Source organism: Austrofundulus limnaeus, unplaced genomic scaffold (assembly GCF_001266775.1).
Source record: "Austrofundulus limnaeus strain Quisiro unplaced genomic scaffold, Austrofundulus_limnaeus-1.0 Scaffold24, whole genome shotgun sequence".
Taxonomy (NCBI): domain Eukaryota; kingdom Metazoa; phylum Chordata; class Actinopteri; order Cyprinodontiformes; family Rivulidae; genus Austrofundulus; species Austrofundulus limnaeus.
This window is the reverse complement of record NW_013952426.1, coordinates 1,606,464-1,621,884: the sequence shown is the minus strand read 5'-3', so window position 1 is coordinate 1,621,884 and position 15,421 is coordinate 1,606,464. Positions and strand designations below refer to the sequence as shown.

Sequence of the window (15,421 nt, the reverse complement as noted above, 5' to 3'; positions counted from 1 at the left end):
AGATAGATAGATAGATAGATAGATAGATAGATAGATAGATAGATAGATGTCTTTTTCCCAATGTGCATGCTTTAATATGCCCAGGCCAAATTGTTTCAGCTTTTATACAGTGTAACATTCAGTCATTTGCTCAGTTGTTGCTAAAAGTAGTGTAACAGCATTTGTGAAGGAACAGAGAACGTGAAAAGGAYGTTGCACGTGTGTTGCTTTAAATTCACAGAGCAACGCTGTTGTGAAACCAAGCTCTCACTGAGATCCCAAACCCCTCCCTCCCTCCAGCAGCGCCTTCCTGCTCCGCTCTGATCTTTCTGCATTCCGTCCCGGAGATGATACTCGTGTCTTCGCTACACTCGACCCCTTGGGAGAGACGAGGCTGTCAGGAGTCATGCAGACTTGTGCCAGTAGTTTGATATGCTAATCCATCCTCGCTGAGATGTCAGCTGGCCTGCTGTTCGCGGAGCAGAGAGAGGCGAGGCGAAATACACGAACAGGCGACTACTGTACCGCTGCACAGGCACACCGAACTGTAGCTGGGTGCACGCAGACGGGGACACATGCGCAACCTTACGCTGAAGGTTGTGGAAGCAGAAAAATGAACAAGGCTGCGTAGAGTGGGTGCTCCATACAAACCCACACACATGCTGCAAGACTGGCAGAAAACGTAGGTTTAGTTTGAACACAGCATTTATTGCTCGCAAATAGAACTAAGGACAACATTTCTGTTGGTGTAGATTAAACATTTGCTGTAAAATGAGGTACAAGATTTAGAAAGCCAAATACCTAATTTACTGTCAAAAGGAGAAAAAAAATGATTCAGATGCTTTTATGAAGGCCGATGCCAATCCCTGAGAAAACTGCTCACTGCCATTACTCACATTCATGTCAATGACAGCAAGTTCTTACAGTCCCCATACAGCCCCGATATATCCCCCGATATATCAGAGAACTTAGTCAGTAAAAACTAAAATACAACATTGGAAACAACTCTTGACTACATTTTCTGAATGAATATCAGTAATAATGGCTGCTATAAAAATGAGTGGTGTGTGCAAAGTGTAATCATAAAAACTGAGATAGATATTCATTGCAGAGTACATATGAAAAGGACTGCTTATTTTTTTCATCAAACATCAGTGTTTGCTGCCTGTTCTGACTTTTTTATTCATTCATTCATGAAAGGTTGACTTCTCCACCTCATCATTCAGCGTTTAACTGAAATATATTGTAAGACAGCATTAATGAGATTTATTTTTAAACTAAGGACACTGGTTTGTTGACTCACATTTACAGCGTAGCCTCACCAAGCATAGCTCTTAATAACTTACATAACGATTGGAGGCTTTATGTTAGCTTAAGCTAACAATAGGGGTGCTGATTGACATGAAACTCTGCTGAAGCACGGAGCAGATTTTTCCCTCTGTCATACAGCAGCTACTGAAGCTTAGCTGGGAAAAGTTAAAACGCAGGCTAAGGATGAATGYTATGAGGAATAAAAATCCAAATACTTAATAAAAACTCATATTTTCTGCTTAAAAAGTAATGTCCAAGGTCAAGAAACAAAAACCTGTGTATGCACAGGTGTACGGTGAATGCAAAAGACTTTGGATAAAAATAAATAAATTTCTTTTAATGACTATACCTACCAACACTCCTCAGGCTTCTATGTTCACACTGCGTATTAGCATCAACAACAAAATGTAAAGGATCCTTACACTTGTAAGAGTCATAATTACAATACATTGTTATTTAATATCATTTCCAAATTGGTCTGTCACTGGTGGATATTGAATAAGAACGCTTTATGATTTATTGAATAAATTGAATTGTTTTTTTTTTTAAAGCCAATTTTGCTGTTTGAACAACCTGTTGTACCTTTGTCCAAAGCACAACGTGAATGAACCCAAGACAAAAACTAACATTGATAAGTTTCAAATAACTTCACAGTAAAAACACAAAGTTGCTAAATTCACCCTCCTGCTGTCTTTGGGTCAAATGACCTACAACGCCAAAGTGATGACTTCTGGCTCATTTTGATCCAAGGGCAGCAGGAAAGTTCAGCTAAGTAAACAACACAAACATTCATATTAAGTAAATAAAAGATCAGGTTGTTCCACAAAATTTTAATAAATTGTTTCTCAAAATTTGATGAGCTGCAATGATCCTTATGTCACAGRGAAACAGCAAACTCGAGCTTATGCATTGCACTACAGCTAATGTTATAGATCACACATCATCAAAGTCATTATGTAATAAAACCAAAGATCTGTTACCTTTGAAACAGTTTATTTTGCTGCAGTTAATCATGAATACAACATACAGAACCCTATGTAATATAAGTAGTGATAATACAAAAATAAAAATAACACATTATGCCTCTTATTTACCACAAATAATATTTTGACATCTCTGGCTTGCCAACTTTTTTAACCAATTTTATTTTCACTTACATAGTTTTATCTTCAACTGCTTGTAGTTTTAAATGTTTTGGGTGTTCATAGAAATGGTTTTTTACCAGCTTCTGGCCAAGATTCTGACGTTTCCGTAGACACCAAACATGTCTATGTTTACTGTAACTAAAAGAACTTAGAGTAATTAAAGTAGAAAACTGGGGGTTTGGGCTTAAGAGATGAATGAACCAAGTGGCGGGCCGAACTTCGGTCACATGCGGGCTGGATGTGGCCCACGGGCCACCAGTTGAATAGCCCTGCTCTAAGGTTTTTTTTCTTCTTTTGTTAAAGATCTAGAACAGGTGTCATAAATGACTACAGAATCTCTAATAATGCTGTAATTGTTATTATTGCTGAACAGAACCTGAACTATTTCTTCTTGATACACAAACTTTTTGTGATGAAAGAGGGACGAGCGAACGCTTGAGAACCCAAAAGTAGACTAATTATTTTGGAACACAACATAAGAGTTAATGACAGCGCGATGAACTGACAACTAGACATAAAATAGAGCATTGATACATAAAGAGGTAACTGAATATCAGGAACAGATGTGTTGATTAGAYAGACAGAACAGAGATCTAAGCAAATAAAACAGCAAGTAAACAACAACTAGAACCTGTGACACAAACGTTTACATTTTAACAATCAAGATGTATTTGAGCAGTACGCACACACATGTCCACACATTCGTTTCAGCAGAATCCATGTCTTCGCTCRTACCGCAGAGCAGATTAGTCAGGCTGAGTGGCAGACTGCAGAGCGTTCTCACCCTTTATGCTGCTCCATGCTGGTGATGCTCACCATGTGCATGGAAATCTGTATTTATGTGACTATTTTCTATGCGGCATTTTGAATTTTGTTTGATCGGCGTTCCAGTTTCGAGACGCTTCGGATGAGCATCGGAAGTATTCCTCTAAAAGTGCTGAAATATTAAAAACCGTTTGATCGGCCGTCCTAGTCAAAAGGAGAAAACACTTGACTTTGTGCTTCATGTAAATGAAGAAGTGCGCTCGAGACCATGGACTGAGGCTGTTTTTTTTGTGCACCCCATTACTCTCACTGAGCAGCTTGCATACATCAGATGTATTCAGTGAAGCCTTCCGTGTTTGCTGTTTGAATGATAATCTATTTATGAGGCCCCTTAAATTCCCTAAAGGCTCCTGAAGTCACAAACACACCTCAAGTGATGGATAAAAAAATTAAAAAAAAACTCTGGAAAACATCCCCTGGCTTTGACTTAGAGTGCACATGTGCGTGAGTGTGAATCCATGTGAAACAGGTCTCTGTTCCCGTGTGCGCGCACACTACATAGATGTGCACGCACAACCAAACGAGATGATCTCAGACACGTAGAGCTTGACCTGGTAAACTCAACCTGGAATCTTTGCTTACTATCACGTTTTTAAATAATGCACGATCACCAGCTGCATTGCCACAGGGAATTATCTGCTGTGCTTTAAAGTGACTTTTATTTTCAACTAGTTTTATTTTCCAGAGAGAATTATTATTATTATTTATCTTTGCCGTTGGCTGCTGACTTAATCTGTCTCATGCAGAGGAGACCAACTGTTGCCACTAAGATTTCACTCATTTTTAATTATCACAAACAAAGATTCAATTGGTCTTGTTTTACGGTTTGAACCTTTAGACCTCAAAGTAAAACTCCTCTGACAATGTATATTAAAAAATGTATATGTGGACCTGATCCACACAGTAAAGCTGTTTTCTTGCTATGGGAGTTGTTTGCAACAGAAGAGCAATAGAACCAATAACTTCACTCTTTAATGCACCATTGCTGAATGCATACATTACTACAGCCACTGGGAGACATCATGTTTAACTAACATTTGAGCTGGAAAAAAGCAGGAATGAGTTTTATAGCTGTAATTAAAGTTGTTTATTAGGCACACAAGTGCAATCACTACTAAAAATAAATTAATSAAGGGTGCATGAAAAATTATAAACACTTTGGGACAGTTGTGAGGTTCGRCTGGCATTACAAGTTTCCCCTTTTTGTTCTCAAGTGATTCAGTTACTGTAGCTTCACTTCCTACTTTAAAGGGATTCTTCAGATTGTTTTATAGTGACTCCATAAACAGTTAATATCTTACCTGTTATTGATGGATCTCTGAACGACTGTGATTGTCATGATCTGTGTGTTTTTGCTTTCATTTTCTAGTGTTTCTCTGTTCCCCTGTGTATCTCTTCCCTGGGGTCTTGCCTCCAGCCCCGCCCACGCTCACCTGTTTCCTCTTATGTCTCTCCTGGTGTTTCCCATTGTCCCTCATTAATTCACCTTTATATTCTGTGTCCTGTCTTCAGTGTTTGTTTGTTCATTGTGCTGTTTTACCCAGCCAGTGTGGTGTTCTCTGTGTTCCTGTTCCCCGTGAGAGTTTTTGAGCTGCMCTGCCAGCCTTTTTGTTTAATTAATAAATCTTTTTTGTTGCCTTTTGGATTTTTGCCTGTGCCCTGGGTCATTCTGCCTCATCCTCACAGTGATGGGTCCAAGACCAAAGTAGATTGTTGCTAGGGATGCACATTATGTTGCAAATTTATTTTCATCACAATATCATTAAATTAAATAACTTTTTTAGACTGCAGCCATAGGCCAATCGTATTACAAATACWATGCATTACTGTTAGATTGTATTACCAAAATTTTATATCAAAGTATTTTTTAACAATTATCTGTATCACAGTATTTGACTGTATATTTTTCCCCATCACAACTCAGGCTGCTGCTCATCTCAGCTGTTGTTAAAATGTACACTCTGTCTTTTTTCCTTTTCTCTGGCTGTAGACATTAGTCGCTCATTTTGGGCTCACATCACGTGTGCATTAAGGGAGGGGCGCAAAATCYGTTGGAAAAAAAGATCATCGGACAAAATTTCTTTGCGCATGAAATCTATCTGCACAYGTCACCGATGAGGTCTATTCTACATTTGGGGATGGGAAAAATGGTGTATRTGGGGGTTGGATGGGGGTCCGTCAGTCATTGTAGGCAGGGGACATTCACGTAGGTGTCAAAATCGCTGCCCGACTGCTCCAACATTGACAGTAGCTTGCCCTGTGGGCCGCTGTATTTCCTGTGTGTGTGTGGAAAAGTGTCCCCCGTGAAGCAGTTTGTTGTGTTGTGTTCAGATTATTTAAACCAGTATGCCAGTATACAGAAATTTCATTTCATAACAAAAATAGAAAACAGTTTTCAGTGCAAACCAGGTTACCACCCAGCTTAACCATGCATAGAGATCATGAGGAGCAAGAAGAATACATTGTATGGGGTTTATCACAATTAATAGTGTCATCGCAAAATTAAACTATAATATCTCACATTACTAGCTTTTAAAATATTGTGACACCCTAATAGCTGCTGTCCTAAACCAACTACAATATAATATATACTGTATATATATATATATATATATATATATATATATATATATATAWKGTATATATATGGTGCACTTTCAAGTTTGGAGAGTAACCATGATAAATATGTCTTGAGATCATCCAAATACCTTTTAAAAAGTGTTCAAAACTTCTAAATGAACTGCAAGAACCTACCCACCAGTTCATGCAATGCAAATGGTGTTTACCTGCTGCTGCTTTTGGCTAGCAGTGATTCTCTCTGAGCCAAAGTAAACGAAGCCAGGGAGCTTCTCTTTGTATGTGGAAAAGAAACTGGTGCTGACAGCGTATTGGACCTTGGAAGCCCTGGGGGCTCCAGAAGAAAAAAAAAGACACACACATTAGGAGAACTGTAACCATCATAGCTCAACATGCAGTGTGGCAGACATGGAGCTGCATGACCCAGATGATGGGGATGAAAAAGCTTCATATTTTCTTTTTTAGCAGCCTGGCAAATGAGGCTTTTACTGCACTCAACTGGTCAAAAACCCAGACCCAAGTACGTTTGGGCAGATTGGCAGAATACTGGGGTTACAAACTTTGTCCAGTCACGTAGAACAGGCAAGTCATCAAAATGCTGCCTGGTAGAAACTGGCATGACCCAATCATATGTGAGATCTGCAGCTGATCTGCCATTAGGCCTGGTGAAGAAGATGTAATATTTGCTGCCATTAGTTTAGGCTTCTCAATTCCATCAGAATTAATTGCTACAGAGTTAATTAAAAAAAAAAAACTCTGGACACGCTGTTATTASAGAAATGAAAGGGAAAATGTAATATCTGAATACCCCAGCAAGTATTTTAGGCTAAGTCTGGAACATGGCAGCCATCTTGAATGCCACCATATTGGATCAAAGTCAAATTTTCCAATGGGAAGTGGTAGTGTATCACAGACCAGGATTGTCTCAGAGATGGATTACTGCAATCAAGATGTGCAATATCTCTTGTGGTTCAGAAGTTATTACCACAGAAAACTCAAACGTTTTGTTGTTAGTCRCATGTAACTGAAGATGAAATTGACAAAAGCTTTGTGTTCAGCACCAGAGACAGCACACTGAAAACATCAAGTAGCTGTGCATCACAGGGAACATTTCCAGCTAAATGACCACATTCCCATTGTAAAAACATGTCTGGATCCAGTATGAYGGCTTTCAAGATGGCAGCCATGTTCTGGACATAGCCATTACTTGCTGGTGTGTTCCRATATTTCCTTTTCCTTTTGATTTCTGAAATAAAAAGGATGCCTTGAGACTATCGTCTCACCCTGTATTTCAGCCATTCAAAGAACTATCTGCATCCAAATGTCTTCTGAGTTTACAGTTCAGAAAATGCTTAGTCCTGTCACTGCTTTGTATGTATCTTGGTGTCACAGCTGCCATGTCTGAGTCTGAATTAAAATTATACAAAACACAAGACTTCAAATACTTTAGAAACAGTAAAGAARCTGCGTCTAAAATTATCTGTGAAAGTGTTTTATGTTGTCATGCTTCAGCTGTATGTTACGGGTACTTTCACAGCTCCGTTGTCAGCCTCCTCTCTGCTCCGAGGCTTTCATCTTCTAGTTAACTATTCCTCTTTTTTATTTCTCCGCATTTTAAAGACGTAAACATGTGTGGCATGTATGCAAACAGGAAGTAGTTATGGCTCTAAAAATAACATTCATTTCAATATATTTTCAGTGTAATTTGTGTCATGAACACACACTTCTATGAACAAGTAAATATTGAAGTCTCTGAAACAGGAAACTGAAATACACTCTTTTTTGGTACTAGTAGTAGGGGTCAGTTACTGCTATTCAGTTGAGGTTTTCCAAATGTCTTACAATGTTCAGATATTTTGAATAAACGGTTTTCAGCTATTTTATTGTGGCCCGCTGTATGATTTGCTAACTGGAGTTTGGTCATTGCATCTTTAGCCCATTGCTTTGAGAAATAGTACAAAGTACTTGTCAAATAATTTTTGCATGCCTGACTTGCTTKAGTCATGAAAAACAGTTTTCATCAGCCGTTGGAAAGGTTTCTGACAAAGCAGAGCCATGTGGAGTCTAYGTGACCTGGAATTAGCCAGTCTTGTGTGTGAGTGTTCCTCTATTAGGACAGCCAATATAGCTTTGTGCAGTTCCTCAGCTTCTATTATCTGCTTAAAGTCCAACCCCCTCAGTCATTGTGACAGGCTGGTATCAGATGTCTTCTCCTCTTCAGTGTTACATGCTACAGGTAGTTTCCTTTTTGATTAATACAGTACTTAGCACAAAAAAGTGTAACAATGGTCCTTTGCAATAAACATTATACGAGCACCTGATTGGCAGCACCTGGTGGTACCAGCTCAAAACAAGTGTTGACAACAAAAGAAGCTGTTTAGATCTGGCTGAGAGGATTTGGCAAATTTTTCATGTRWGCAACTCMCACACTTAGCKCCACTGATCATCCTGCAAATACATGKKCCTTACAAATRTGACAMCATTTAAAAGGCAAATTARCAGACTTCCCAAYRGTGATGCCTCTCAGCAAGAAGGTTGCTGGATTGAATCCTGACTCAGGGACCTGAGTTTGCATATTCTCTCCGTGCATGCATGGATTTTMCTCCAGCTTCCTCCCACAGACCAAAAACATGAATGGTCGGTTAATTGGTAACTCTGTTTTTTATCAGAAGGACAATCAAAAATTAATATTTTATTCAAAGAAAGAGCCACGGGGATWAAAAATGAAATCACTGATTCTTACAAATGCAGTTTAATGACATTTTCCTCACTACTGACTTATCCAGTTGATGGTGACGATCCACTAAGTCAATAGAAGGTGGAGGAATCTGGTGGCCTTTCAGATGTCATGGTTTCAACTTGTCTACAATGTTAATTGTCTGAAAAGTATTCTTCCAATTGTTTTGTCACAAGTGGAGTGAAGCAAAGTTTCAAATCATCCCTTCTTTTCTTTTACGGAGMCATTTTCACCCCTGCCAAAAGAGGTTTGCATGAGGTTTACATTTTGGACACATCTAATTTGATCATCCTCTAATTTTGACCCTGTAGTTTTGTGCTCCCTCAGAGGTCAGYGCTAACAGTTTGCAAATGTTATAAATTTGCATGTCAACATGGCAGCGATGAAACCCTGTACTTGTCTTGCAGAACTTTGGTGTTAATCACTTTGTACATCTCAGGAAAAGTCTCTAGCCAAAGCGCTTTRGTTCAAAGTAATTAATCTTCGCAATTTCACTGTCAAAAGATGCAGCCGTGGTACTGGAGTCCTAATGGATCTGTAACAGCTCAGAGAAAGGGAATGAGTCCTTAGGAAAGGAAAAGATTTATATTTTGAAATAAAAACTTATTGCATTCTAACTGTGACATCAAATTCTTCAAAGAATRAAGCTAAAGGTGAACTAACACCATAGTAGGAAAAAACAGAAATCAGAAAACTGTAGTCATTTAGAAATCTCTAAACTGTCAATTTATACATGTTAGCAGCCAGAGAAAATTGATCTTCAGAACTGAGGTTGGGTTTTAAAATTTTTTATCGTTGCGCTTTTTTAAACACTTTTTATATTCCTCTTCCTGCTGAATTATAGAGAGAAAATGTAGAAAAGGGACAGATAGAGATTCGAGGGTCACAGAGTGAGAGAAGAACAGAGACAGGCCARAATAACATGGTGGCTAAAAAAGCAAATGGGTGTCCTTTTATCCTTCTACCTCTGCTTTCAACCTACTTCTTTTTTTCTTTCCCTTTTTTTATTTCAAGGTCTGTTACAAACAACACAGGTTTTGTTCACGTTCATTTTGCAACAAAAGACATTTGTTGTATAACACGAGGGATGTAAACTAGGTTACAAAATGCCTTCAAGGCCACAACAAATAGTCTTCACACAAAGACGGGCTGCTTCAAAAGATGTAGCATATGACAATTGTTCCATAAAAGATGCCTGACAAATCTGACACCAGATTTAAGGTGACTTTGTAGGTGACAATGCTTAGACGGTTAGATTAAAACCACGATGTCATCCTGTTTCTAAGACTAACTCCTCTACCTTTTGTTTTCAGCCGTCCRGTAATCAGAACAAAAGATGGCCTTTCATGTTTCTGGACACTTACAGATGTGTGTTCTGTCAACCTTTCCTTGTCACAGTCTTGTTGGGAACATGKAGGATGTTAGGCTGTTATAAGCTGGGTATTTTCCTAACATGTKTGGATTTGGTCATTTCTCCAAGAAATGTTAAAATAATTTCAGAAATTCAAATTAAAGATCACATTCTTTGGTTTTGTGTACCTCYCAGTGGTGGTCACAGTTGTGCTAATGTGCTAATACTGGAATTAGCTTCTCATTTATCAAATTATTTATCAAATTAGCTTTCTGCTAACWTTGGATACCATCAGCAGGTCGATTAACTTCTACTAATTTTAAGCTAACTAAAAATTTATAAGTGTAAAACTTCTATTTTTATGTCATTTAACACAAATGAAATAAGAACTCTTACAAACAGCGCTAAACGTGTTTAGCGGTTTAGCATCAGCAGAGCTAAGATTCTTGTTTAGCGGATTTTTGGTTTGTGAACCTATTGGTTGGCTGTGCCCACCCCTTCTAAACTATTTTGTCTTCTTTTTCTTTCTTTCTTTCTTTTCTGCTAGGACTGCTGTCTCAAAGTGCTTTACAGCTCAACAGCCAGGATGCTTATTCTGTGGCAGGTTACCACAGCAGTCAAGGGTTGGCACTCGGGGAAACGGTTTCCGGCCGTGGCGGGCAGATTGGGGGAGCTGTTCACAGCTACAACCAGGTGGGTGTTTCATTTCGTTTCATCTGCTACTTCCCTCCACTTCTATGTCTTTTTATCCTCCTTTCTAGTCCTCTTTGCTCACTCTTTGCTCTCTTAATATTCACTCATCAACCCTGATCTCATTTACATTTTCTTCCTGCACCTGACCCCATTCTTTCCTCTCACATGTCTCATGTTTTTTTCTTTTTCTCTCGTCTCCACCCTCACTAGGTGACATCCAGCCGTGCAGTTKCCCAGTTAGTGAGCACAGACTCTCCCTCGCAGTCCCAGAGAGACTCATTTGCCCAGCAGGCCCTTGGCAGCGCCTTACACATGTCCACTGAGGGCGGATCTGTGCCTTCTGGACCGTCCATGTATTACTCATGTGCCACTCTGCCTGCACAGGTACAAAACCCTGAACTTATTCATATTTACTTTCTGACAGCCTGTGCTCGAGGTTGAACTTATTTTCTTTCATAGCTTKGCTTTGATGCACATCTACAACTATATTCTATTATTTAAAAAACAAGGTTTAGTGGTATCTGCTGAATGCTGCCCTTCAAGTGACACAGCTTTCCATACAAGCTGAGACCAYTGGTGGCCTTGTCTGATGAGCTTTGTTTAAAAGGCAGTCTTGGGTCAGGCATATCCCACTGCTGCCACCATTTKTCATGACATGAACAGTAAGAGATAGGAAACACGAAGCTTTTTGACATTTTCAATTTATTACAAACTGTTGAGCAGAAAATGCCAAGCTTGAGACAATTCCAAGCATTAGAATATGTCTCCCTTGTCTTTTCTATAATATCAATTAATGTCTAGAGCCAGCATAATTTATGATGGTCACCAAAGCTAATCAACTGCACCAAACAATATTTGTAAAAATAAGTAGTTTGGTTAACTTTATAGATTTTCAGCTGATTCTTGGTGTGGTAGCATCTTAGCGTCATCCTCAACACGTACTCCAACCAGATTTCTCAAGATCAACGGATCACAAAGCATCTGCTTAAAACATTTGCTTGTACAGTGACAGGCGATATGCATTTTGAAGGAATTCTACTTTTTTATTGAGATGCGTCGTTTGTAATTGTTTTGAACCCAAAATACTGCAAAAAGGACTGGTGGCTAGTTTTGCAAAAAAATGTGACCATGTTAGCAAATAGGTGACCTGTGCTAGCAAAATGAGTCATCATGAGGAAGTTTTCAACATTGAGTCATTATTAATTTAGATTTCTCCGTCTTAATAACTTAAAATGATATGTAGTTTGTTGAAATTTGATCATTTGTCATCTAAAAACAAGCTAATTTTGTTTATGAGAAAGAACACTTGATTTTTAATGGTCTGCAGTGATGTCAGTGGAAATTTCTAGATGTATATTAAAAAAAGGAAGATCACCGACCTTTGCAATGATGCTAAATGTAATGCTCAGTGAATTTGTTGTAAGAAAAAGGGTTATTTCTGAAGATGTTAGAAAACGTTGATTTAAAGGTAGATTAGGAAGATTGTATGCCACTTTAGTGGAGATTAATGGATGACTGATGGTTGAGCTGGACTGATGGATGATGGATGGTGTCTTTACGGACTTGCTTTTATGCCAATCTTAATTACAACAAAAATCAACATTTTCACTTTTTTTTGCTCTGCAGCCTCATTTTGCCAGAGTGAGTCACATATAATGAATACTGGGTGAAAATGAAATCGGTGCAATACTCTTTTTTTGCTATAAGAAAACAAACATTGCTCTTTAACGAACTGCTGCAAGCTTATTAACAAAACACCATAGCTACTGCCATTCTTATGTCRTAAAAATACATCAGTTACAATATTTTGAACTTTATTACATACTTTTTTTAGGAGTTTTGGTAGGGTGCTCATGTAGGAGGATAAAAAAAAGGTTACAGCTGCTGATAAAAAAATCTTATTTGTCATCAGTCCTTTTATTGCCAGATTTCATACCTTGAAACATTAAGCTGAAAATCAAAGAAAAAGCTTAAAAGCTCATAATGAGTCCTGGTTCTGTTTATTTTAAGCTGCAGAACAGTTGTTTTTTGCTGAGTCACAAACAAAAGTTTGTTAGATTTAGTATATACCTGATGGTAATTATCATCCATTGGGCCCACTTTAATTTGTACAAACAATGCAGTTTCTGTAGTCTCTGGTTAAGTAAAGGTGTGGAAGAAAATTATGTATTTAACAATTAAGACATGCTTGCCATTTATTTTTAATTATTCATTCTCTGATGTATTTTGTTTTGCTGGCTCAAAATTAAGCTCATTTGAGCACTTAGTATCTTGGATTTTTATCATTTAAACATTTTTTGTGTGAACGTTTCTGCTCCCTGGTTTTCCAGCTGCAGTGGGAGTTAGTTATCTCCCTGATAACACTGATGTGATTTAAAAAGAGAATAACATTTTTCAAAGCGACTTGACATTTCCCTTTAATGAAGCCAAATCTTCGGCTGCATTACAGCGTGTGAGCTCCCCTCTGCAGGCGGTGGGATCCCCGACCAAGCTGCAGCGCCTCGGGTCAGCCTCTGCCGACATGCCCAGCTACGCCACGCTGCAGAGAGTCTCTTCGCCCAAACAGTCTCCCAGCCGACTTGCAAAGTCCTACAGGTTGGTCCGGTCTCATCTGTGGGTTTACACAACCCCTGTTGATGGTGACACGTTACATAAGGTTTCTACTAACCTCAAAGTACAAAAGAGTACATTCAGGCGGAGGTCGATGTGGTTGTTGATCAATAGTGACTCAACAATTACATCACACGTCTGCTTTCCAAAGATAAATTCTGTTTGAGAGTGAWGTCTTTCTCTTCACATTAGGCTCCAGCGCTCTGACTCTAGTTTGCCTCATTTTGCAATAATTTATGAAACAGCTTTAAGGCTGAGTCATAATTTAAGAACACACTAGTCTCACGATTACTCTTTTACTTGACTCAGCTTTTTCTGGTGATGATAAGAGACAACTATCAATAGCTTTAAATATTGCATTTAAAAAAAGGCTGAAGATTTAAGCTCATCCCCAGAAAAGTATTTTTTTATACTCTCTAGGATTGTTTTTTTTTTGTATTATTTTAAAAAAGACAACCCCCCTAATGAGGTAGAAGACTGTTGGTGGTTAATATTGGCAACCTCCTACTGTTTAACCAAATGTGGTTCAAACCCACTGAATTGTATTTTGGTTTCAAGCAGAGATTTTAAAAAAACAAAGATACCAGGGTGTGGGCGCATAAACCCCATGACTGAATAAATAAATAGCAATAATAATTTATCTTGAAGGAGTGTTTTTTGTTTGTTTTATTAGAAGAAATCTCATACATGATAAATACTTTTGTATTTGATGAATATTTAGACTAAATGAATATGCCTTACACTTACGTACAAAAAAAAAGGAAACAAAAAAGAGTGTAAAGATTTTATACATAATATTTGGACAATCATTTGAAATACACCTTGACACCAAAAACTTGCACAGGATTCATGAGAGTCTGATGTTAAAAGGAAAGCTTTGAAAAAAACTTTATTTTTTCCATCCGGAGTATCAGTTGCCACATTAAAATTTGTCTGGTCCAGTTCTGGTCCACACAACACAGTAACTTTTTAACACTTGGCCCAGATAACGCAAAGAATGATGACCATTTGGTGACCCGGATGTGGTCTGCCAGAGGTGGTCCGTGCATGGGCTAGCACTGCGTAAACCAAGCAAAACCTGGGTCAGTTCTGGCATTGACAAATTTGGGCCACATAAACCAAACCCCAGYTGGGCCAGATGTTGTAATAATAGATTTGGATTAAATAAACCAAACCACCACTGTGCTATCTTAAAAAAGCAGTGCCATAATTGCTAGATCTGGCCCACACGTGTCTGCTACATGGGATCAGTTTTTATTACACAATAAATTCTGTTGTTCCTGTAGTTAGTGTTTGGTCTTACTCTTACTTCTTTTTTTAAATTAAAACATTTTTAATTGTATCTTTTGGTGTGTTAGTCCTTGGAGCCAGTGTTCATTAGTTGTAATTTCTCTCTATTTTGTTGGTAACTGGCCTTCCTTGACAAAGCCTGTTTAAGTAAAAAGTGAGTTCCAACAGTTGTATTCACTGCTCTCCTGCAGCACGTCATCGCCCATTAATATGGTGGCATCAGGTGCTGCCAGTTCGTCCTCTCCGCTCTCTACGGCTGCCTCCCCCGGGGGAAACCACAACTCGTCACCCCTCCACCAACTCAGCTCGGCAGTGGGAAGCTACGCCACCCTGTCGCCCACCAAGCGCATGCTGCATCACATCGGTGCAGACGGCTACAAGATCTCCCAYGAGCTCTACGCTAACGCAACCCTGAAAAGGCCTGGGAGCCTGGCAGGTAGAGGTCAAGACACTTCCTTTACTACTCTTTATGTGTGGGTGTCTATGTTGTGAAGTTGTTATTTTGATTCAACTTTTAGTTAAAAATACAACTCATCTTCACATTAATGTTTTATGGTTTCTATTTTTTCCATTAGGGCAGGAGTGTCAAACTTAGTTATAATGGCAGCCAAAATAAGAAAAACTTGGTCGTAGCCGAGGGCTAATCTAAATCAGCATAAGAAAAAGAAAACAAAACATAAATTAACCATGGTTTTAGATGTATCATGTCAAATTATTCAAATAATTAGACCAATTACTTTATCCTAGTGGAATATATAGGACAAACATACTTTAATGAGCAGAGAAAAATAGACACATTATTAATATTCATTTCCTTTTTTCATCCCTATCATAAGCTTTTAGATTAATTTTTTTCTTGGTGAAATATTTTATCACCACCAAAAAAAGGAACAGCTCCAAAAC

The 15,421-nt window shown here is 38.5% G+C and overlaps 1 protein-coding gene across 1 annotated transcript in view; it reads left to right on the top strand.

Moving 5' to 3' along the window:
* Positions 1–15,421, top strand: part of LOC106514929 (catenin delta-2) — a gene marked incomplete at its 3' end in the record, with an annotated part of 142,632 nt that overhangs the window by 114,961 nt on the left and 12,250 nt on the right. The window contains 4 exon segments of the mRNA XM_014004468.1: positions 10,473–10,618; positions 10,829–11,002; positions 13,068–13,213; positions 14,710–14,954. Of these exon segments, the coding sequence (XP_013859922.1) occupies positions 10,473–10,618; positions 10,829–11,002; positions 13,068–13,213; positions 14,710–14,954 (711 nt within the window).